Here is a 23157-nt window from a genome sequence, read left to right as displayed (position 1 = left end):
ATTAAAGGAATAAAAATATATGCATATTGTGTATACAACTATTCATAAATGCATTAAAACTATAAAAAATATTAGAAGCCTGAAAATTAGAAGCATGGAAATTTTTCTTTACTCAAATATATCAGTCTATAGGTGTTTTCCCTTAGCCATGAACTCTAATTCAAGTATATATATATGTGTGTGTGTGTGTGTGTGTGTAATATAAAATCATGGCTAACAGTAATGTTTTATTTTTTATTAGATATTTCCTTTATTTACATTTCAAATATTATCTCCTTTCCTGGTTTCCCCTCTGAAAACTCCCTATATCCTCCCCCTCCCTCCTGTTCACCAACACACCCAATCTCACTTCCTGGCCCTGGCATTCCCCTATACTGGGGCATAGAACCTTCACAGGACCAGTAGTGGAAGAATATGGTTATGTTAAATGAACAATTAGAATGAATCCACCTGGCCCCCTGTATTTATTATCTCCAATATACTGTGCTCTATACAAGGTGCAGGATACAGACAGTAACAGAATAATAAAGAAACAATAAATATAGTTTCCTCCTTTGAGAATTCTATCCTGTAAAGACCAGATAAAAATGATTGTATGTAGTCATTCATGTAGTCAAATATGCATCTCCGAATAGGTCTATGATTATCATTAGTATGAAAAACTGAGAGTCTACCAGGAAGCTTACTACAGATTGTGTAGGCAGGAAAAGGACTTTCATTACATCAGCATTCAAGAGAAGATTCGAAAAATAAATCTAAAGTCATGTAAAGAAAACATTCTCAAGAGACCTTGGAGTAAAACTAAGGAGATGGGTGACTTTACGACTCTCATGCAAGGAAAATAAGGAGACAAGATTAAAGGCGTAGAACTTTGCTGGCGGTGTAAGTACTCACCAGATGCCTAAGGGATATGGATAGAGAGTGCTGTTGGGGAGCCAGAGTCTTTTATGTTCTCGTTAAAATTAGAATCTACTGAGAGGTTTAGAGGAAGGTATCAAGGGGTGATTTTTTTTCTTCTAAAAAGAGATTTCTAACTCCCATTTATAGTCTTGTTTTAAAATAAGTAACTTGATAGATGTTCTATGAGTAGAGCGGGTAAGTGGTATTGCTCTCTTCAGCTGGGCATGGCTGGTGCAGAGGATGAGCAATGGGAAATAAATGAGGGGAAATGTATGCCTTGATAAATAGTGTCCTTATAAAAGAATTGGAACATGGCTTATTAATTCTGAATAGGATAAAGCCTCTAGAACCCTTTAGCGCTGACCTGATCTATTTGTGAGCGCTACTAGGAGAAATGGAGCAAAAGCTCTGCCTTGTGTACCTAAGCCCATGGTCACCAGCAGCAGGAAGGGGAATGTGAATGTTATACTGTACCACACATTAAAAGATGTCCAAAGAAAGCATTGTGAATTTACTGATCTAGGTTTCAGATTGGTAATATTCTATTTATTTAGAAGCAATCATTATTTTTATTGTTACTGATAAAAATTATTATAAGAAATCAAACTCCAAAGATTTAAAAAAAATTTTAGTGCATTCTTCTATAAGATTTTCCAATGTGATTACCTGGCAGGAAATACTAATAAGATACTGGTATTTGTGTATATGACCATGAAATTTATGAAGATATGGTTTTAGTTATCATCCTCTCCACACATGCACTTCTTTGTGCTGTGCTCACAAAGCAATCATTTGCAGGTCACTACCATCTGCTGTTCTTATTCCTTATTAAATTAATAAATGGATCAAGAGTTATTTCATGCTGTTATTTTTTGGAAACTTTTAAAATGCTATATTGCAATTTTTGGCATTTTACAAATTCCACTGGACTGTTTATTTGTTAGGCTAATCTACATTCATGGCAAATTAAATATATTTCTACTAGTGTCCTAAAAGCAAATTTTACTTTATAAATTTTCTTAGTGTTCCACTGACCATACCGGTTTGCTACAAATAGATAAAATTTCAATTTAACTTTTAATTCTAATAGATCTAATGTCTATAAGCTAATTTTTTGGAATGGGTAGATTCCTAAATAAAATATTCAGTACCAAATGTTCTCTTTGAAATTTCGCACTCTAAGATGAAATACCTACATTCTAGAACTATAACACAGACATGTAATAAATATCAGAACTAATGCAGCACCAAGGGTCACACCACTGTTTTTCATTTGTCTAACAAAATGAAGTAATATTTAGTAGTTAAACCTACCTTGTTGCTTTGACAATAAAATTATATCAGGAGCATGCTAAGTATTGCTTTGAGTATTACTATTTCGTGTCAAGACAGGGAGCAGGGTTGTGTTTGTAAGACTTGTACTATATTAAACTCATCTGATTTTCAAATAACCTACTTTGGTTCTTGCTTACACAGAAGTTAAGCACACACACACACACACACACACATACACACACACACACACACACATACACACACACACACACACACACCGGCACACACACCGGAGACAGTTTTATTTAGTTAGGAATCTGTTGGAGGTTTTTCCTCTCACCTTATTTAACCTTGGTAAAATTATAAAGCATCTTTGACGTGCTTGTTCCTCACCCAGCACCTCACCTGTGAGATGATGTGCTTGCATGGTTTACAAGGATTATGTTGGCACTAACCTGGTTTGATTCCATGAAATGGAAAGTTAATGAATTGGCTTTGGTACATGTATTTATAGCACAAATATTAAGAGGACAGAACTCATTCTTGGCATCTTGTAAGTTTCCATTTGCTCATTGGAACTAATCATTTAGAAACAAGCCATTTTGGAAATGCTGTCTGATGTAGGTATCTGTAAAAGTCATGAGTAGAGACTAAACTCATTACTCTAAACTAAAGTCATTTTGGACTAAACTCAGAACTCTTCAAACCACTGGTGCCATGGGCCCATTTGAGAGTATCACTTGACTGTTCATGTATACAACTCTGCTAATTAAAACCAATATGGTCATACTCTATTAAATACATCAGAACAAACTACAGTGGAGTGATAGCTGTAGAAAGCCTTGCGGAACGTGAAAGCCACACACGCTGTGTCTCCAGACTGACCTTGAGTGAACTTGATACCCTCCGTCTGTTTCTAGATCTCCGCATCAGAAGACAGCACTCCTCTGAAAGTGTTTCTAGTATCAACAGCGCAACGAGCCATTCCAGCATTGGCAGTGGTAATGATGCTGACTCCAAGAAAAAGAAGAAGAAAAACTGGGTAAGGCATCTTTTTCTCATCGCATTCAGAACCTGTGAAGGGTCAGGGACTTAGCTTTCTTTCTTGGGGAATGGGGCTTTAGAAATCTGTGGCTGTTGGCAGGGCCCCTTCAGGGACCAGCATCTCAACCCCTTTACTTCTCCTAAGATTAGGGACAGAAGGTGGTGAAGACCTCGTATGCTGGAACTAGAGCTGGTAGTAGGATGGTATTATCATGATGGAGAAGAGGAGAAGGAAGGTGTTAATTAGGATGAGGAGGTTAAAAATAATGATAGGAGAAGGAAAGGCAGATTGGAGATGGTAAAGAAAAAGGAAGAAATCTTGGAACCTCAGCCCTCCCAACCCCTAGATTCTACAGAGTATAGAGTGAATAAATCACCAGCCCATAAGAAATCAACTATATTAGTTTCTAATGATTATATATTATGTGTAACATATATAATATATACTATATATGTGTGTATAGAGAGAGAAATAATGTTGGTATATATCCATATATGGGTATATGGATCCATACCCAACAGAGCCTAGTAGAACTTGAAAAGAACCATTTCTTAAATTTACTGGAGTTGTTTTTGAATAATTTATGATGATATTAATCAGCCACTAAAAAGCAAAAACCATGGGACAGTAAGGAACAGAATTTCTATCAGTTGCCTGAGACAAAAGTCAGCGTTCACATAGATACAACCTTCTATAACCTTGGATGAAACCCAAAGCTAGCGAAGACTTTTACTGGTGCTCTCTGTAAATAATGCAAACAAATATCTTTTTGTTTTAAAACAATGTTTATGCAGGTAATATTTTAAAATACTGATCAGCCTTCCTTGCCCTGATTTGTAATTCCACACTCTTTCATGTTTCTGCAAGGTGAACTCTAGAGGAAGTGAGGTGAATATAAACTATAAACGGTGGACATTTGGCATGCGTCTATACAAAACACCCTACCTTGGCATGAATGCTATTCATTTTGGCAGCAGGCTTTTATACCTTTCAGAAGTCAGAATACCTTGTATGTCTTTCCTTTGTGCCTTTTCATTTTAATCTCAAATGTTAAAGAGAAGTAAAAAACACTTTCTGAATAGAGCTGTAGGGGTACCAATTCTGTTTCTGAATAGTCTTGGAATTGGAAATTTGAATAGAGAGAAAAAAATCACAATTAATGAAGTCTTGGGTGAATTTGGTTTCATTTTGCTTTTTAAGTTTGTACTGTCAGCAGGATATAACTTGATTGTACCGCTAAAGTGGCCATTTAAAACAAATTGCCTTGAAGAGAGAAGCCTTGGGAACAGAGATCCCTTCAAGGTACTTAGTTTTAAATGAGTGCTCTGATGGCAATGCCCTTGACCTTGCACTATTTAAAAGCCCTCCATGTTTGCGCTGCGCTGGATTAATCCAAGAACAAAAGGGAAACACAGAACACAGTATTTAATGTTCTAGGGATACTGTGCTGCCATTGTTAAAACTCTTGCTTTTATATACTGACCCCAGGCAGTGGCTAGGGTGGCACCTGCAAACTAACGCCCCAAAGCCGATTCCCCCCAACAAAGTTCAGATGACAAGAAGCATAACTGTCTGTCCTTCTTGCAGCTGAGAAGTTCTTTCAAGCAAGCCTTTGGCAAGAAAAAGTCCACCAAGCCGCCTTCCTCGCATTCGGACATTGAAGAGCTGACAGACTCATCCCTGCCAGCCTCCCCCAAGCTACCCCACAATGCTGGCGAGAGTGGCTCTTCATCCATGAAGCCCTCGCAGTCAGCCTCAGCGTAAGCTCTTCCCTTTGGAGAATTTTGACCTACTGTTGAAAACTGACTTCAGCCCAGGTCCACAGCTCCATCCTAAATGCAGTCAGGTTCACTCTCACAAACACAGCAGCCATCTCCACCCATCATTTCTGTTCTTGCTATGAATGGTGGACAATATTTGTTTCTCTTATACTTTCTGTTAGCATCTGGTGTTTTTCAATCTTGTTCTACACTCTTCTAAATCATTCTCTCTCTCCTTTTTTTTTTTACTTGCATTTATCCATGTGTCTGTCTAACTGTGCATATGTGCAGGTCACCCCTTGTCTGGCCACCCAAGAAACGAAAAAATGGCCCCGTGATCTACAAACATAGATCTCGGTAAAAAAAAAAAATGGTGTGTTGCATGAAACTGTAAAGACACGGGCTCTAACCTAGCCATGGTTTTGTTGTGGTGGTGGTTGTTTTGTTTTTGGTTTTTTGCCTTTTCTAAAATCATTTGCATGTGTTACAGCCTAGAGTAGTTCCTTGTTTTTCAACTAAACATTACTTTTTTCAAACCCAACCTAAAACCCAAGTATCTTTGATTGTATTCGATAAGGTGGCATTCCAATAGTACCCAAATTTTGATAGTAAACCACCGCATGTAAAAAATAATTGATGAAATAATCCTGTAGGTTGTATAAACAACTATTGAATGTGAATTATCTTGTATGTACAGTGACATAGAAAGCAGTATCACTGTCCTTTGTCCAGGTGATTTCATCACTTATATAAGGAAATACGAATCTTGTCATTTTGTGATCAAGTACCTAAGTCTTCAGGTTGTAAAACGAAAAGTCATTAGTTAATATAAAGAAATCTCTTGACAGATTTTTCTCTAATGCAACTATCCATGAAACCCAAGCAAACCAATAAGGACAAATAGTGCATATGACCTTGAGACTGCTTGCGGCTCCATTGCCAGTATGGGTTGAAATCGGTGGCTTGACTCTATTAGCTCTGCTCGCCTAAGTCTGCAGAGTCCAATGGGAAGTTTATGTAATACCCATCCATTATTTAAATGTCCAAAGCTAATCTCTGTAATTTATTTTCTACAATATTTATATTGGATTTTCACAGAAACCGGATGACAGCATAGCAGCAAATAAGGTTATTGTTTGCACAGTTTTATAAAAGAAGAAATCAACATTCTGAGAGTATAATGATTTGGCTTTTAGAAGGGAGAATTTCATGTTGCAAATGGAGGGTTAAGCCCCTTGACCAATACACAATGATTGGACTTCTAGCCGTATCAGCCACCAGGGATGTCTAAAGATCACTTTTCCATCCCAAACTACTAGACTGTTTTTTAAACTTCAGAAAACAAGACAAAAAAGGTGAAAAGAAAAATAGCTGCTTTCAGTTCTGAACCTATGAATAAATGCTGGCAAAACTTACTCTCTCTCTCTCTCTCTCTCTCTCTCTCTCTCTCTCTCTCTCTCTCTCTCTCTCTCCTCTCTCTCTCCTGTAGCCACTTATTTTGTGTTTGGTTTTTCCCTTAGGATCTGCGAGTGCACTGAGGCTGAGGCCGAGATCATTCTGCAGCTGAAGAGCGAGCTCAGAGAGAAGGAATTAAAATTAACAGATATAAGGCTGGAGGCCCTCAGCTCTGCTCACCATCTCGATCAGATCCGGGAAGCCATGAACCGGATGCAGGTCAGTCCAGGAGCTCTTTCAAGGGACAAAACGGAGAGATCAAAAGCCAGCCCTTTCTCTTCTCTTAGTCATTAGATAACAAAAAACACAGTCTTTTTAAATTTTATTTTGGCAGTCTTTGCAACTCAGCTGTTAATACCAAAATGGGGGATTTGCTCAAATCTAGGTTGTCAGTAGGAGGGCAAACAGGCAGCCTTGTACTCAAGGACTATTCAAGATACCCAGGCAAGTGAAAGGATTCAGGCAGGGAGTTAAGGTTTAAGAAGCTACTATGATTTTTTGCTTTGTTCCTTTCTTACCAGCTACCTTTGTGTTAGTTCTTAAAAGATGTCCTTTTAAAATCTGACTTTTACACATTTTCTATCAAAAAGCTAAAATTAATAACAACGACAACTTGAGCCACCCATCAGAAGCTTTGAGATATGGAAGCAGACGTTACCCCAAATGCTGTTACACCAAAGCCCCCGCCCTTCAGCAGCATCTCTGGTCTTAAGTTCAGAAAGGGTCTGTGCTCTGACCCTTTCCACTTTATTACTGTAAAGCAACAGTGGTTCCCCAGACTCCGGAAAGACGCAAAGCAAATGTTAAGCAGGTTTCCCTACTGCTGTAGAGGCTAACAGAAAGGTTTCTGTGGTTTTTCTGAGTGTAGTACCCTGCTCTGCAAAACATAAATTTCCCCCTTGGTTAGCTAGAATGCTTAGGTAATTTAAATCACCTTATCATTAATTTTGCTTTGCGTGTTTTGTCTACTTTGTATGCATTCATAGAAGTATAACTGGTATAATTTTCCTGGGAAAGTTTAATATGATTTTTTTCATTAAATAAACCATTTTATTCTTTATGAATTTTACTTCAATCCTATTCATCTCGCCATCGCTCCAAAGGAGAGGTATTAGGGCTGATGAGTAGCTTCCCATTAAGGTTGTTCTTTATTTGTCAAGAGAATCTGAACTCAGAAACCAGCACCTAAGAATTCTGGCCAAAGGAGTGCCCATGGTGGGACCCATGGCTCCAGCTGCATGTGTAGCAGAGCATGGCCTTGTTGGGCATCAATGGGAGGAGAGGCCCTTGGTGTTGTGGAGGCTCGATGCCCCAGTGTAGGGGAATGCCAGGGCAGGGAGGCAGCAGTAGGTGGGTAGGTGGACGAGCACCCTCACAGAAGCAGGGGGAAGGGGGATGCAGTAGGGAGTTTCTGGAGTGGGAACTGGGAAAGGGGATAACATTTGAAATGTAAATAAATAAAATATCCAATAGTAATAATAAAGAAAAAGAAAAAGGGTTGTGGCTGACAAACTCCTGAAAATACAGGAGCTTACATGGGATCTGACACCTCCTTTGAATTCTAGAAGCATTGCGCTCAGGAGCATAAACCCACATGTATGTAAGCACATATGCACAGATAAATTGTTTTAAAAAATCAAAACAGAAAAATTTTAGGAACTATCCAGTTACATTCTTTTAAAATGTAGTTTGTGTCTGTCTGTGCGAATGTATATGCACACCTGTGTGCAGCAGTGTCCTGCAGATAGGTCAGAAGGTCAAGTGTTCTCCAACCCTCTCTGCCTAGTCCCTTGAGGTAGGATCTCTCCTTAGCTTACAGCTAACCGATAGGCCAGGAACGCCCAGGGATCTCCCTGCCTCCATCTCCAATCTAAACTACTCTTATTTAACTGCTCGGCTATCTCTTCAGCGCCCCTCCTTTTTTTTTTTTTTTTTTTTTGGCAATGCTAAGAATTGAATTCAGGACCTTCCAAGCCAATCTCTCAAATATTGGGCTATATCCTTAACCTTAAAACTTAGTTAAAGTACATTTTAACAACAGTATGGGACAATGTAGCTTAGTGTCAAACACTTGCCTTGTATGTGTGAGGCCCTGGTTTGATACCCGGTACTACAAGTAATGACATTAGTAATTGCGTCTGTGTCGGAAAATGTAGTAAGTTATGCAGGTGAAATGGGGAACGGGTTCTCTTCTTTGGAATCGTGTTTTCATAATTTATTTTGTTTGACATTTTACCGTAGTATTTAACAAGCGTACAAATTAAGTCTGATAAAAAAAAATTTTTTTGTCATTTTCTCAAATGCTTTTTACGTTTTACTTCTTCACGGTAGAACGAAATTGAAATATTGAAGGCTGAAAATGATCGGCTGAAGGCAGAGACTGGAAACACAGCTAAACCTGCCAGGCCCCCTTCTGATTCCTCAAGCACAGCCTCTTCTTCTTCTTCACGCCAGTCCTTAGGGCTTTCACTCAACAACCTGAACATCACAGAGTCTGTTACCTCAGGTAAGTCAGTGCGCATGTGCATGGGTGGGTGGATGCACGCGCGCGCGTGCGTGCATTCATGCATGTGTGCCTACATGCATACCTGTGTGCTTGTGTGCCTGTGTGTGTGTGTGTGTGTGCCTGCGTGCCTCTGTGTGTGTATGTGTGTGTGTGTGCGCATGTGTGTGCATGTGTGTTGTGAGTGTGACATGTATTTGTTCAGATCCCCACAAGTTTATTCTTTACTCCCCTAATGGCTACTAGAGGGCATCCTGAGATCAGGAAAACCTTACCTGTCTTCAAAATCCTCTCACCAGTGCTCAGATATAGCTAAAATGTATCCTAGAAAGTCATTTATTTTGTTTGTTTATTTAGCTCAATAGTTCTGGGGAGACAGGGTGTGGCCTGGAACTAGCTATATAGGCCATCTAAACTTGAATACTCAATGCTGTACCTGCCTCTGCCTCCCAAGTTCTGGGACTTTTTTTAATAGTTATACACCAACATTCTCTAATACAGAATCTTAGAGACATAGTTTTCTTATCAGTGTTCAAAAAAAATCACAGTGAAGTACTTCTGATTATGAATAGGATGAATGGGAATAAATACTCTCTGTGGTGACTGGTGTTCATGAATATAACAATAATAACTCCGTGCCAGTTAATAGAGTTTTCCTTGTACAGAGCCAATTTCTAAATTTGACTGCACTAGCCTTCACGATGTCAGCCAGAGAGCTGCTGTATCAACCATTCTGTAGCTCTATTAAATTTTCAACAAAGGGAAAAAAGAAAAAAAAAAAAAAAAAAAAAAAACGCTGGATTCTCTCGTTGTAGTCAGCATACAAATGATAGGACAGGGGTACACTTCTGATCTGATTTCAAGTAGAATCATATGACATAATTTCATCTTCATATCTGAGGTGTAACTCAATTATAAGGTACAACTCTTCCTGGGACATTCAATCATCGACATAAAATTTCCTTTAGGACTTGTTTACATGGTATCTGCGGTAATTGCATAGCACAACCACCAGAGGACACCGGAAACCAATGTTATACACATTCCTGGGTAGCTAGACAACACTGTCAGAAACAAGATACCTAACCATTTCCCCCAAATCGCACCAAGATGCACAAGGATAAGAGGGTGAGAAGGAATATTAAAAAAAAAGCGATATTAAATACTCTAAAATTGATTATAATTTTATTAAATTGCATCTTCAAATAAAGTCAGAATACTTAAAATTCTGTTTTGACAGCCTTTCATGTTATAGAAGAAGTACAATAAAAGTACTTTCCTTCACGATCTATCCAGAAAAACAATGAACAGTTCCAATTATTCAGACAAACAATGCTTTTAACCATTTGGGACAGTAGCTTATTGTTCCACTAAAGAAATTACAGAGACTTCATGACTTGAGATTGTATTCTCCTGAGAATTGTTACCTCGGGTGATATGGAAGGACATGGAGTGAGAGACGCTATCCTACTGCAAAGAGGAGGGTTTTAATATTGAGCACATAGAGAAAGAAGTAATATTATAGATAGCAAAACTTATGAACCATGTAAAATGGTGTTTTTAAAGACATTCTTTCGGTAGTCTCCCAAGGTAGGTAGTTTCCACCCCATTTTACACAGGAGTAAACCAAGTCTTAGGAACATGACTGTAGTCATATCTGTCAACATAAATAACGTATCCAGCAAGCGGAAGAAGAGGTTTTCAAGCCCAGATCTGGATGGATCACTCACTGGCTGGAGGTTTTACTAAGTTTTGCCTTAATTATCTATCTCTATAAAGCCAACGCCATTGCTCATTTGTTTAACGGTGTGGGCTTACTCCATGTTGTCAGGAGAAGTTTTTGTATTTTAAGCTTTTCAGAGCTAGTATGTCATGGAGCGGAATGACAGGCATGTGGGAACAGCAACCGAGGTACATCTGATTGGAAGGACAGCTACCTACTCAGCATCATTGCAGAGGACTCTGTACTCTCTCCTTGGTCTTTCCCTTCTCTCTGTCATGAGCACATTCTTAGAACTTCCTGATTCATTTTAGTAGGTGTGGCTTTAGTCTCAAGTGTTTATGTAGGTATCCCACGAGCCCAAACAGATAACCTGAATTCACTATGTTTTACCTCGCCTTCCCAATTTCCCTGTCTCTTCTTCACACATGCTGGGATTACAGGCATGTGCCATTATGCCAACATCATAGCCAGATCTTAAAATATGGCCTTTCCACTATTTTTGTTGTTGTGGTGGTGGTTGTTGACTGAACCAATTTTTCCTGGCCTTTTGCTTGCCTAGAGCTTGTCACTCTTTGGTCTTATGCCCAGTGCCACCTCCTGAAGGAAGCTCTATCAATCTAGGACTTTCTCCTGTCAGACTCTCTCTATTTCACTGCCCCATTCATTTCCAGCACATCCTGAAACCACTTTGTTGAGGACATACATCCAGAGAAGAAAAGAAGTTTATTTTTTCTACTTTGATATGCATCTCAATATTCAGATTACTTCCTTTTTATTCAAAGTGTTTACTTGATATTTATGAATATTTATGAGTAGCTGAGCAAGAGACTGAAGAGGAGCTTTAGTTATGAGTTATAAGAAGTTTAAATATGAGAAACCAATGGTGTGCTCCTCTAAACCGCCAAAACTTGGAACAAGTAAATTTAAGAAACAGTTTTATGAAGCTAGTATTTATATGGGATAATTCGATATATATGTGCATTCTATAACTACCAGCTCAAGTTGATGAACACTGCTGTTTCTTCAAATGCCAATAATTTATATCCTTTGAGAATTTCATTCTATTCCAGTCATTCTAAAAGACATCATAGATTATAAAGTCCTTTATTTATCCTTTTTATTGCTAAAGAATAATTAGCAATAATTCTACAACATTTTATTCTTAAGAGACTGGAAAAAGAGAAAAAGATTGACAATATCACCCCGGAAGTTTGTTAAATTAAGACACCGTCAATAAGACAAAAAGACCACCAACAGATTGGGAAAGGATCTTTACCTATCCTAAATCAGATAGGGGACTAATATCCAACATATATAAAGAACTCAAGAAGGTGGACTTCAGAAAATCGAATAACCCCATTAAAAAATGGGGCTCAGAACTGAACAAAGAATTCTCACCTGAGGAATACCGAATGGCAGAGAAGCACCTGAAAAAATGTTCAACATCCTTAATCATCAGGGAAATGCAAATCAAAACAACCCTGAGATTCCACCTCACACCAGTCAGAATGGCTAAGATCAAAAATTCAGGTGACAGCAGATGCTGGCATGGATGTGGAGAAAGAGGAGTACTCCTCCATTGTTGGTGGGATTGCAGGCTTGTACAACCACTCTGGAAATCAGTCTGGCGGTTCCTCAGAAAATTGGACATAGTACTACCGGAGGATCCAGCAATACCTCTCCTGGGCATATATCCAGAAGATGCCCCAACTGGTAAGAAGGACACATGCTCCACTATGTTCATAGCAGCCTTATTTATAAAGCCAGAAGCTGGAAAGAACCCAGATGCCCCTCAACAGAGGAATGGATACAGAAAATGTGGTACATCTACACAATGGAGTACTACTCAGCTATTAAAAAGAATGAATTTATGAAATTCCTAGCCAAATGGATGGACCTGGAGGGCATCATCCTGAGTGAGGTAACACATTCACAAAGGAACTCACACAATATGTACTCACTGATAAGTAGATATTAGCCCCAAACCTAGGATTCCCAAGATATAAGATACAATTTGCTAAACACATGGAACTCAAGAAGAATGAAGACTGAAGTGTGGACACTATGCCCCTCCTTAGAATTGGGAACAAAACACCCATGGAAGGAGTTACAGAGACAAAGTTTGGAGCTGAGATGAAAGGATGGACCATGTAGAGACTGCCATATCCAGGGATCCACCCCATAATCAGCATCCAAACGCTGACACCATTGCATACACTAGCAAGATTTTATCGAAAGGACCCAGATGTAGCTGTCTCTTGTGAGACTATGCCGGGGCCTAGCAAACACAGAAGTGGATGCTCACAGTCAGCTAATGGATGGATCACAGGGCTCCCAATGGAGGAGCTAGAGAAAGTACCCAAGGAGCTAAAGAGATCTGCAACCCTATAGGTGGAACAACATTATGAACTAACCAGTACCCCGGAGCTCTTGACTCTAGCTGCATATGTATCAAAAGATGGCCTAGTCGGCCATCACTGGAAAGAGAGGCCCATTGGACATGCAAACTTTATATGCCCCAGTACAGGGGAACGCCAGGGCCAAAAAGGGGGAGTGGGTGGGTAGGGGAGTGGGGGTGGGTGGGTATGGGGGACTTTCGGTATAGCATTGGAAATGTAAATGAGCTAAATACCTAATAAAAAATGGAAAAAAAAAGATTATTTTTGATGACAGAGAACTTTCCAATGGAGAAAAGAACTAAGATTGAGTCCCAGAGGAGAGGACTTGCTAAGAATGCACAAAGCCCTGAATTCAACCTACGTGTAATATTGTTAGTTACAATAATAATAAACCTTTGAGTGATAATTTTATATACCTGTTGCTGAACCCAATGACTGCTCAAATCGTCCCTGTGACAGTGCTCCTTGCTACCCATCCCCAATGTTCTGGATTCCTAAGTGAAACACACACAGAAAGAGAAGGGAGGTGGGGGGGGGGGGGAGAAGGAAGGAAGGGAAGGAAGGAGAGAGCATTTTATAATTTAATATGTCTTAAACATTTCAATGACTAGGCCACTTCCAATCTTGCACATGGCTAACACACTCCCCTCCGATATTCCTGAGTTATTACTTACTAAAACCTGTATTCCATCTTGGCTGCCCCAGACCCAGACCTGCAACCCTCTCGGGCTGCGTTCGCCAGCACCTACATGAAGGCTATGTTCTCTGTCTGGCACAACTCAGGCATGGCTTCTCCTCCTTTCCTGGCCTGGCCTGGCGGTTCTCCACCTTCCTGCTCCTTTCTCAGTCCCTTGCCCAGGAATCCTAAAGTCCCGCCTCAGTTTCCCTGCCCAGCCATTGGCTGCCAGCAACTTTGCCAACCAAAACCAACAGGGGGCAGGGTCCCTCAGTGTCTTATGGGTACACATGTCCATTCTCGTGCAACTTGGGGGACCAAATCCACAACATATACCATATCTCTAAAAGTTGTTTATTAATTGCATGATATTTAAGTAATTTTTGCCTCTTCCTGTATGACATTATCCATTTAATTATTACTGACATAATAGAGGCCATTCCAGGAAGGAATGGTAGCTCCTAAGTATATTCCCAGCACTCAGAAGACAAGGATCACCTTGAGTCCCAGGCTAGCCCATAAGGGAATATGATCCTCCCTCAAACAAACAAAAATAGAAAGATTCCATTGTCAGGAGTCATCTTAATAAGTTGTTGTGGTGATGATAGTAATCACAGTATTTGTCTGCATGAAATTATTAGTGCAGTTGGGTCAGACACATGCCTCATCTTTATCCACAGAATAATATCTTCATATTAGTATTAGGTATGACTCCATAATATCATCGCTGCTAAAGGAAAACAACATGTATGCGGGATGCTTTTTATATCACTCCTCCAAACTGAACATTTATCTTCTATAACATGTTTTAAATTTTAACATTTAACTATGTTTAAAAATCTGGTGTTATAAATGCAAGTAAGCATTAGCATACCTTAGTAACTATTAGACTATGACTAAAAACAGAATTTTAGTTTTGAAGCTGTTAGTATACAGGATACAGGAGAACAATGTGTAACATGTTTCTGTAGGTGTGTATAATGTTGTCACTCTTAGTATCATGCTTGACATCAGTCCCTGATGATGATAGACATAAGCAAGGGCTAGCACAACTGTATCTTGTACCCCATGGCTGAAAGGTGTTTCATTTGATGGCCACTCACATCTTAGCACCTCTGTAGTCTTTAAACGAGGAGCTGGATTGCTTTTCAATTCATTGCCATTATAATGGTGCCGAGATGTTACGCAAGTGTTATCAAGATCTATCTATAATAAAGTAAAACTCATGTCTTCACTTAAAGGCAATGGCCCAACACTTAGGTAAAGATCTTGAGGTGCATAAATAAAATTCCTAAACTGAAATATTAGTCTCACCACATAACTCATTCTTTTGAGAGCTGAGAATTTTTAAACAGATAGGTGAGCATGATAAACAGGTACCACTGCACAATATTTACATGGTAGGAGGGGGAAAAGATGGAAAGGAAACAACTCTAACTTAATGTTAATCCATAGTGATTGTTTCTTTTGAATCCCATAGATATTTTGCTAGATGACACTGGTGATGCAACAGGACATAAGGATGGCCGCAGTGTGAAAATTATAGTGTCCATCAGCAAGGGCTACGGTCGAGCCAAGGTATTCTACTAATCTCATATTTAATCTCCTTCTCTGTAAGTCAGGAATGAGAACTCTTATCAATTTAAATGTATTGTATATCTGAGAGCTTGTTCTTGTTGATATTTTATTTTTCTGTATTGGTGCCAGTTGAATATATTATATACGTCGAAAAGATAGAGACAATCTGGGCTCTAAAGCTGCTGTGTGATCATTATACAGATGGAAGACTATAAGATAACAAATATTGTAGATGCCAGAGCAACAGTCTACTGAAATCAGAAGAGCAAATCCCATTAATGACACTTGTCTATGTCCTTTTAAAGCATAGTCCTACCCAATCAGGCAACTTTTTAACTTCTGTATTTAAAAGTTCTCTTCAAATTAATGTTATTTGACTCTGTGTCCCAAACCTCAAAGAACTTTTTTAAATGAATTGTTACATAGTAGCCCAGAATACATATTTGTATTTTTAATCAAAAATAAAGTCCCAGAGTTTTAGAAGGGAAATACTGCTTCTGAAAATGTTGCTCATAACACAGTGTCTCATCTTTTTGCTTGAGCTATAGGCTTGTGCCTGATTTTCATAAGTGGACAATTATGTCTAATGGAATCAGTGAAGCCTACACGACTTCCAATTGAAAAGCAGCTGTTCTAGAGCTCTGTGCATATACCCATTTTCACTGCCCTAGAAACATATCAGAAAGAAAAAATTTCCACTCAGAATAACCTAACTCACATTGTGTTTCAATATCTTTTCCCAGTACAACCCACGAGGGTTGTCTTGATACGCAAGGATAGCCACGATAAAGTGTCATGGTAGAGATGACTTTAAAAAGTCATTTTCTACCAGTTCCAGAGGCAGACAAGTCCAAGATCAAGCTTCTAGCTAATTTGGATGCTGGTATAGGCACTGTGATAGTCATCTTCTCGGCTGAATCTATGGTGCCTTGACTTGTGGGTCTCTGATAGGAATAGAGAGGCACTACCACTTTGACGTCCTCACTCTCATAGTCTGTGCTGACCCTGAATGTCTCTGAAAGAGTGGGTTCCTCTGTATCATGACATTGGAGATTAGGACTTCAACAAATGAATTGGCAGAACATATTTAGCCCCTAATAGTACTAAAATGAATAATATCAAAACCACTTAGCTAAATGGTTGTAAACTTTTTCTATATTAAAAATGACTCTTAAGTCATATTATATCTCTGTAAAAAGTGACAATGATTTACACTTTCTGTGTTAAATATTATAAAGAAAATGAGGGTTAAAGTCAGCTGCGTGATTTACTTCTGATAATATTTCTTAATGAGGTGGTACATGTTATATGTTGTAGAATCCATGTATTCTAAATGCTTGGCTCAATTATTATTTTATTACATTTTAATGGCCACTAGACTTTTAAAACTAGAATTGTAATGTGTTAACTAAATCTACCCACTGGTATCATAATTATTATACCATATAGTTACTTCCACCTAACCAAAAAATAAAGAATATTACAACTTAATTGCAGCTGACAAAATCTTGAATTTCTCATATACCCAGGGAAAAACCCTCAATTGCCTACTCTATAAATAATTTAGATACGAGACAATCATTTCTAGTATTAAGGTCTGCCTCATAATAAGTCCTATAAGTTCCTCTTGTGGGTTCCTAGAAATTTTCTGACAAATTCAAAATCATACTTCTTTTCAAATAGGCAAATATGTTACCCATAGGAGCACGGGGAACCTAGTTGTTACTGATGCATTGGTTTTTTAAAAATTCAAATTAAAAATGAAAACACTGTGTGTTTGGTTTATCAAAGATAAAAATCACAAAGTAATAAGACAAAGTTCCAGATTTGTTTGACAAGATCCATTCTGTATTCTATATTTTCCTTCTGCATGGGTTCTCAGAGGAGGAATGAGTCAAGTACATCCCTATGAAAAGCAAATCTGTCTGACAGCTGTCATCTTCTCTTTCTTCTAAGTAGCTTATGCACCAGGTTCTTTTGGCCTGCCATGTCATCTGAGCTTTTTTCTTTTTTGTTGTTGTTCGGATGATTGCATTATTTGTTTGGTTGTCTAACTCATTGGGTTAAATTTCATTTTATGTAAGCCACCAGATACCGTCTTAAGCAGTAACTCCATTAATACATTTAATTAGGAATTATAGTGATAAAGTAATAAAACTATTGGGTCTTATCTTCATTTTGTTCTCCTTAAGGACCAGAAGTCTCAGGCATATTTGATAGGATCCATTGGTGTTAGTGGAAAAACTAAATGGGATGTCTTAGATGGTGTCATTAGGCGTCTCTTTAAGGTAAGTTTTTGAAAGTAGCTTAACATCAATTTTAATATTTCCCCTTTTGATGCTGTACTTAACTTTCATAGCTTAAATGCATCTGATTCTCCCTACCCCATCTCCATATGGAAAGATTTCTTTCCCAGTACTGTTTAATACAACAATTCTTACATAGTCTATCATTTTATTAATTTTAAAAAATGTATTTGTTTTATGTGTCTGGGTGGTCTGCATCTAAGTCTGTCCACTATATGCATGCCTGATATCGGTGGCCAAAAAAATTACATCAGATCCCTTGGACCTTTGAGTTGCAGCTGTTTGTAAGCTGTCATCAGGGTACTGGGAGTTGAACCCAGGTCTTCTGGAAAAGTAGCAATTATTCTTAACCACGGAGTCATCTTCACACCCAAGAAGCCTGTAGCACTGAGCATCCCAGGTTGGTTTCCCATGTAACTAATAAAAAAGGTCCAACCACAGTTAGCTTCTGAGACCGGGGAAAATCGCACACATTCCGGGTGACATGGCCATAGAGAAAATTGTGACTCAAAATTCTTGACAGTGTGTGTTATAACCTCATGAATTTATATTTGTTGCAGAGGAGTTGAAGTTCTATTTTGACTTTTTTCCCCCCTTTGGTGTGGACTATTTTAGGAATATGTGTTCCGAATTGATACATCCTCTAGTCTTGGTCTGAGCTCTGACTGCATTGCTAGCTACTGTATAGGAGATTTAATTAGATCTCATAACCTGGAAGTGCCTGAACTGCTACCTTGTGGATACCTGGTTGGAGATAATAATATCATCACTGTGAACCTGAAAGGTAAAATGAAAAACATAACCTTTACCCAGACCCCTCCATTTCATTTGCACTTATAACTTGTTAAAGTTTGCATACATTATAAATTATATTGACCTCTGTCATAATTTTGGTATGAACCAGACTATTGGGTTGTCTATATATATAAATTCCTACTAAAACCATTAAAATCCCAATAAATTCATCTTTTCAGTCCTGTAATAAAGTTCTGAAGAGTCACCAAGATTTGTACAAGAAAGGTATCTTGGGGAATTTCATCTTCTAGATCGTTTTTTCTATCTCATCTTTATAAGAGAAGCTTTCAATGAAAATTATTGTATTTCCTGAACTAACATATTCATCACTATATTTTGGAGATAAAATATGTATATTCAGTAAGCATCCACATTGGAGTAGAGAATGAAAGTCAGAGATAATACATGCTGCCTCCCGGGTTCTGGCTCTGGTGACTAGTTATAGCTAATGTAACATCTGATGCCGGCTTGCCTCTTTAGTTCCTTGTTTGAATGTGTTCAAGAATGAGAAGGTGTCTGTATAAACTGTGGGATAATAGAGGGATTAGTCAGTATTTGATTTTATGATGAAAGTAATTGGGTTAGTAAAAGAAAACAATGTTGCTCTCTTCTTAATCCTTTACCAAACACTGTAATTTATATATATACTTTTAAAAAGCTCAAAGGGTAATACAGCTATGGTGCTTTTATGACTGACAGAAGCTAATGCGTATGGGGAGGAGTGTAAGGATTGTCCTCTTTAGTTTTGGCTTTTTGAAAGTGGGTTTCAGCATGTAGTCTCTGCTGGCCATGAACTCATATTGCCTTTCACTAAGCCTTCCTCACTCCTAATGAAGCCATTTTCCCATCTTCGTTCTATAGAATGTTACAAATCTCCCGTTCTTCTGTAACACTTTAAATACAGTTCTAAGACAAATTATTTATTTTAATAAATAAATTATTCTTTTTTTTAAAAAATCAATTTTTATCTTTCATTCTTTAAGCAATAATGGAAAATATGCAGCCGACAGTGAAGGAAACAGCTTAGATTTTTCACTGTATCTTCTAATCAATACGTCCTCTTTTCTAATGACATCCAATATGTGCAAGTTAGAAATAGCTACAAAATTATTTCATAAGAGCTACATTTTTATGACTCACGAGGTTTTATTTGGGTAATACATTTCAGTTTTTCTCCAGAACAATAATGCCTATTATCTCCTTTGTTTCTTCCTTCAGGGGTAGAAGAAAATAGTTTGGACAGTTTTGTTTTTGATACACTGATTCCTAAGCCAATTACCCAAAGGTACTTTAACTTGTTGATGGAGCACCACAGAATTATCCTCTCAGGACCAAGCGGGACGGGAAAGACCTATTTAGCAAACAAACTTGCTGAATATGTCATAACAAAATCTGGAAGGAAAAAGACAGAAGATGCCATTGCTACCTTTAATGTGGACCACAAGTCAAGTAAGGTAAGTCACAGATACTAAGAAAACAACCCTCATTTACCCAGAAATATCTTTAGCAATTAGGGTTTAAAATGTTGTGCATTTTCACACTTGAAAAAAAAATCGATGTTGTTCACTAAAATTATAATCTAGTAGGTGAAGAAACTTTGCTTTAACTAATATGCATACAAAGGCTGCTTTTACAAACAGTCACTTACCATGTACTTGGAAAGGCACTGGGATTATACAGAATCAGATGCTGATTTCCCTTAAACATACTTTTACAAGATGCTAGACAAAGGGGGCAGCTATTATTTATGGTGCTATGGAAACAAGAGAGTTACATGACTCCACAGGCTGAGCCAGGCTCTATAAGAAAACAAGAGTTGGTTTATGCATCAAGAAATGGACATAAATTAACTGGGGCATTGCAGAAATCGGATTGATTTGGGATCAGCTGTAATAGCTGCAGAAAGTCTGGAAAAGCAGCAGTTTGCTTATATCATGTCTCCAGAGAACTTCTGCTTGAGAAGTTGGCGACAGTGAAGAATATTGCAGTGGGCCACAGTTCTAACATGCCTTGCTAATCCAACCAGTCTACATTGTCATGTGAGGCTAGAAAAATCTCACCAGCACTTTCTATGATACTTACTTGAATAAGAATCAAGTGGTGGCTAATGTGTTCATAACACTGCACTAATTTTACCACTTGTAGATATTAAAATCTCAGCTACTTCTACCTGAGCACTCTTGGGAAAGTGCATCTTGTCATAACCATTATGTTGATAGAGTCCTAGTGAGAGAGAGAGTCATACCATAGTTTCAAAATGACCTAGTTGGATGATGTCAACTTGACAAGCCTTTCTGTGTGTTGGTCAATTATTGTCACTGTATGTAATGAAACAGCCGTGAGAAACTTAGAGCAAGGGAAGAGTTATTCTTTCCTACACTTTCTTGAGAGCTCAGTCCGTGGTCATCTGGGCCCATTGGTGAAATGGTGGTGTAGAACATCACAGACACCAGAGGACATAGTGAAATGGAGATGTCCAGCATGGTAACTAGAAGTCAGAGAGAAAGAAAAGGGATGTTTTCAGAATCATAGGGCTATGCTTTAAAGAGATGTCTCAAGGACACTCTTCCATCAGAGCCTCCCTTTGAGTCTCCCACCTGGTATCAACACCTCAGCAGATGCATCAGTTGATGGTATTAGCAGTCCCTGGATAGAGTCAGTTCCTTGAAGCCTGCCCATTAGCATTTAACTGCATAATGAGTGAAGCCTTTGAGGAGTCATAGAACATAATATCTGAGATTTGCACATTTGCAGAAGTACCACCACTGCTCTCAAAGTCATTGGGTTCTTCAAATACCCCAAACGTGGAACTAAATGAACAGAGCCATCTCAGACGGTTCATTAAGTACTGGGGGGATTAGGATCTATTACTGAATTCCTTTATACCTTCATTTTGATTTCGAAACTTTAAAGTGAAGAAAATTGTGGGGCTGTGGTAAGAAGTCAAAGAAAATCTGTGTGGGTTTCTTTTTTTTTGTTTTGTTTTATTTGGGTTATGACACTAGGCATATATATGTTAGCACACATACCTAAAGTATACTTATTAATTATTAATTATAGCCCTTTTTCCAATGAAGATTTTGTGCACAAGTACGTACCCTCTCCCCAACAACACACATAAACTTTGTTTCAAAATTATTCCCAAATTATACATACAGTACAATGGGGTGTCTTAAACTCAAACATTCAAACACACACAGCCTTTAAATCCTGGATATTTTCTTGGAATTCAGCATTATTCGAATTGTGGTTACCTCACTTTTTATTGCTGCTCTGCTGAGTGACGTAGAAACTGAGCTGGAAAACCTGAGTCTTCTCTGAGCTGAAGGAGAAGGAGATGGTTGCTCATTTGTTCCTATCTGCATGTTTAATGTCTCCTGTGATCTTCCTTCTTTATATCTTCACATGAAAGCCTTGTAGTTGCTGCACTTTCCTTTCCAGCCAAAAGATAAAAGGACCCAGAGGTCTCTTGGGTACACCCTATGCTCTCTTTGGCTTTTCCTCAATGTTGACATGCCAGAAGTCCACACAAGTTCTTTGTTTTTGAAAAATAAAACAAAGGTGGGTAGGGGGGAAGTGGTTAGAAAATAAGGAGAAAGGATTCAGAAGAGGAGATAAAAGCATTTTGATGAAGTGTGGGAGTATTTTGTATATGATTGGAATCAAATTTACCAACTCTAAAATTAAATGGGATGCATTTTGACAATGTAAAATATAGTTGGTCAATATCTGTAATGAAATGTTCTCCTTTGAAAGATCTATGTGTTTATATATAATCTTTTCAGTTTCAATTATTTTTTTAAATAGTACTTGGAGAAATTTTTAATAATGGTCATTAAATTTCTACCTACATATTTTAATGCTCTTTTTGCTTTCAGAAGTGCAAAGGCATTATGAGATCAGTTCATATTTTCTTACAGCTAAGTGGTCAGGGGTGGGATTTTTCAGGAGTATTTAAGTAGAACATGATTCTAGGAAGTAGTGATGGGAAGAAACTCTTAAATAAATGACGGAGCACTAATCTAGAAAACGCAAAATTCAAGTGAAAGATGTTGATTTTTCTCCCTCAGTTTTTCACGGATGAATGATCTGTCATTCAGGATGCTTGCAGAAGTCGGACAAGAGAATATGCCTTATTATTTTGAAGTTTAAAGCAAATACACAAAGTCATTTAGGGAGTTGTTTAGAGGAGAGGTTTTACGTGGGAGGGTGATGTAAATGAAGAAGGAATATCAAGTGAAGATTGTGCTATGGGTAGCAATAAGGAATATAGAACTTTCTAAAAGAAATTGCTAATGAGGCATAAAATAATAAGTCTTTTGCTATAAAAAAATAGAGAGCCATATAATTGCTGCTTGGTTTTATGCTATGGCATTACAACGCAGAGGACATGTGGCCAGCAATCAATTACTCAAAAAGAAAAAAAAATAAACAATATCAAACAATAATCCATCAAAGGGAAAAAAAAAGCAAACTGTCTCCTCGTGTTTTTGGGTACCTCTTCATTTTACATTCTGTTCCTCTTCCCACACTTCAAGCCCTCCCTCAAGCTGCCAGCTGGAATATTGTGATTGAGAGCCGAGCACACAAACAATTACACTTTGTGGCATTTGATATAACAGACCCAGAAGGGTGGAAATGGATTTAGAAAAGAGTATGTGGCCAGCTGAAGCCACTTGGAAGGTTAGGTAAAAAAAGATCAGAAAACTGGCCTTGGCAGAGTCCTTTGTAATGTGTCTAGA

At 38.2% G+C, this 23157-nt stretch overlaps 1 protein-coding gene across 11 annotated transcripts in view; it reads left to right on the top strand.

The window, feature by feature from the left end:
* Nucleotides 1-23157, top strand: part of Nav3 (neuron navigator 3) — a 774463-nt gene that overhangs the window by 732549 nt on the left and 18757 nt on the right. For 9 of the 11 annotated variants that reach the window (NM_001081035.2, XM_017313946.2, XM_006513680.3 and 6 more), the window contains 9 exons: nucleotides 3096-3217; nucleotides 4088-4108; nucleotides 4808-4980; nucleotides 6501-6654; nucleotides 8767-8941; nucleotides 15217-15314; nucleotides 17507-17602; nucleotides 18236-18404; nucleotides 19634-19869. In NM_001081035.2, the coding sequence (NP_001074504.1) occupies nucleotides 3096-3217; nucleotides 4088-4108; nucleotides 4808-4980; nucleotides 6501-6654; nucleotides 8767-8941; nucleotides 15217-15314; nucleotides 17507-17602; nucleotides 18236-18404; nucleotides 19634-19869 (1244 nt within the window). The remainder of the gene's footprint in view (nucleotides 1-3095; nucleotides 3218-4087; nucleotides 4109-4807; nucleotides 4981-6500; nucleotides 6655-8766; nucleotides 8942-15216; nucleotides 15315-17506; nucleotides 17603-18235; nucleotides 18405-19633; nucleotides 19870-23157) is intronic. The other 2 variants (NM_001368815.1, XM_017313945.2) reach the window with 1 other exon arrangement.

The sequence above is a fragment of the Mus musculus genome, chromosome 10, assembly GCF_000001635.26.
Source record: "Mus musculus strain C57BL/6J chromosome 10, GRCm38.p6 C57BL/6J".
Lineage (NCBI taxonomy): Eukaryota > Metazoa > Chordata > Mammalia > Rodentia > Muridae > Mus > Mus musculus.
Note: the sequence above shows the minus strand (reverse complement) of the source record. Positions and strands in the feature narration are given on the sequence as shown.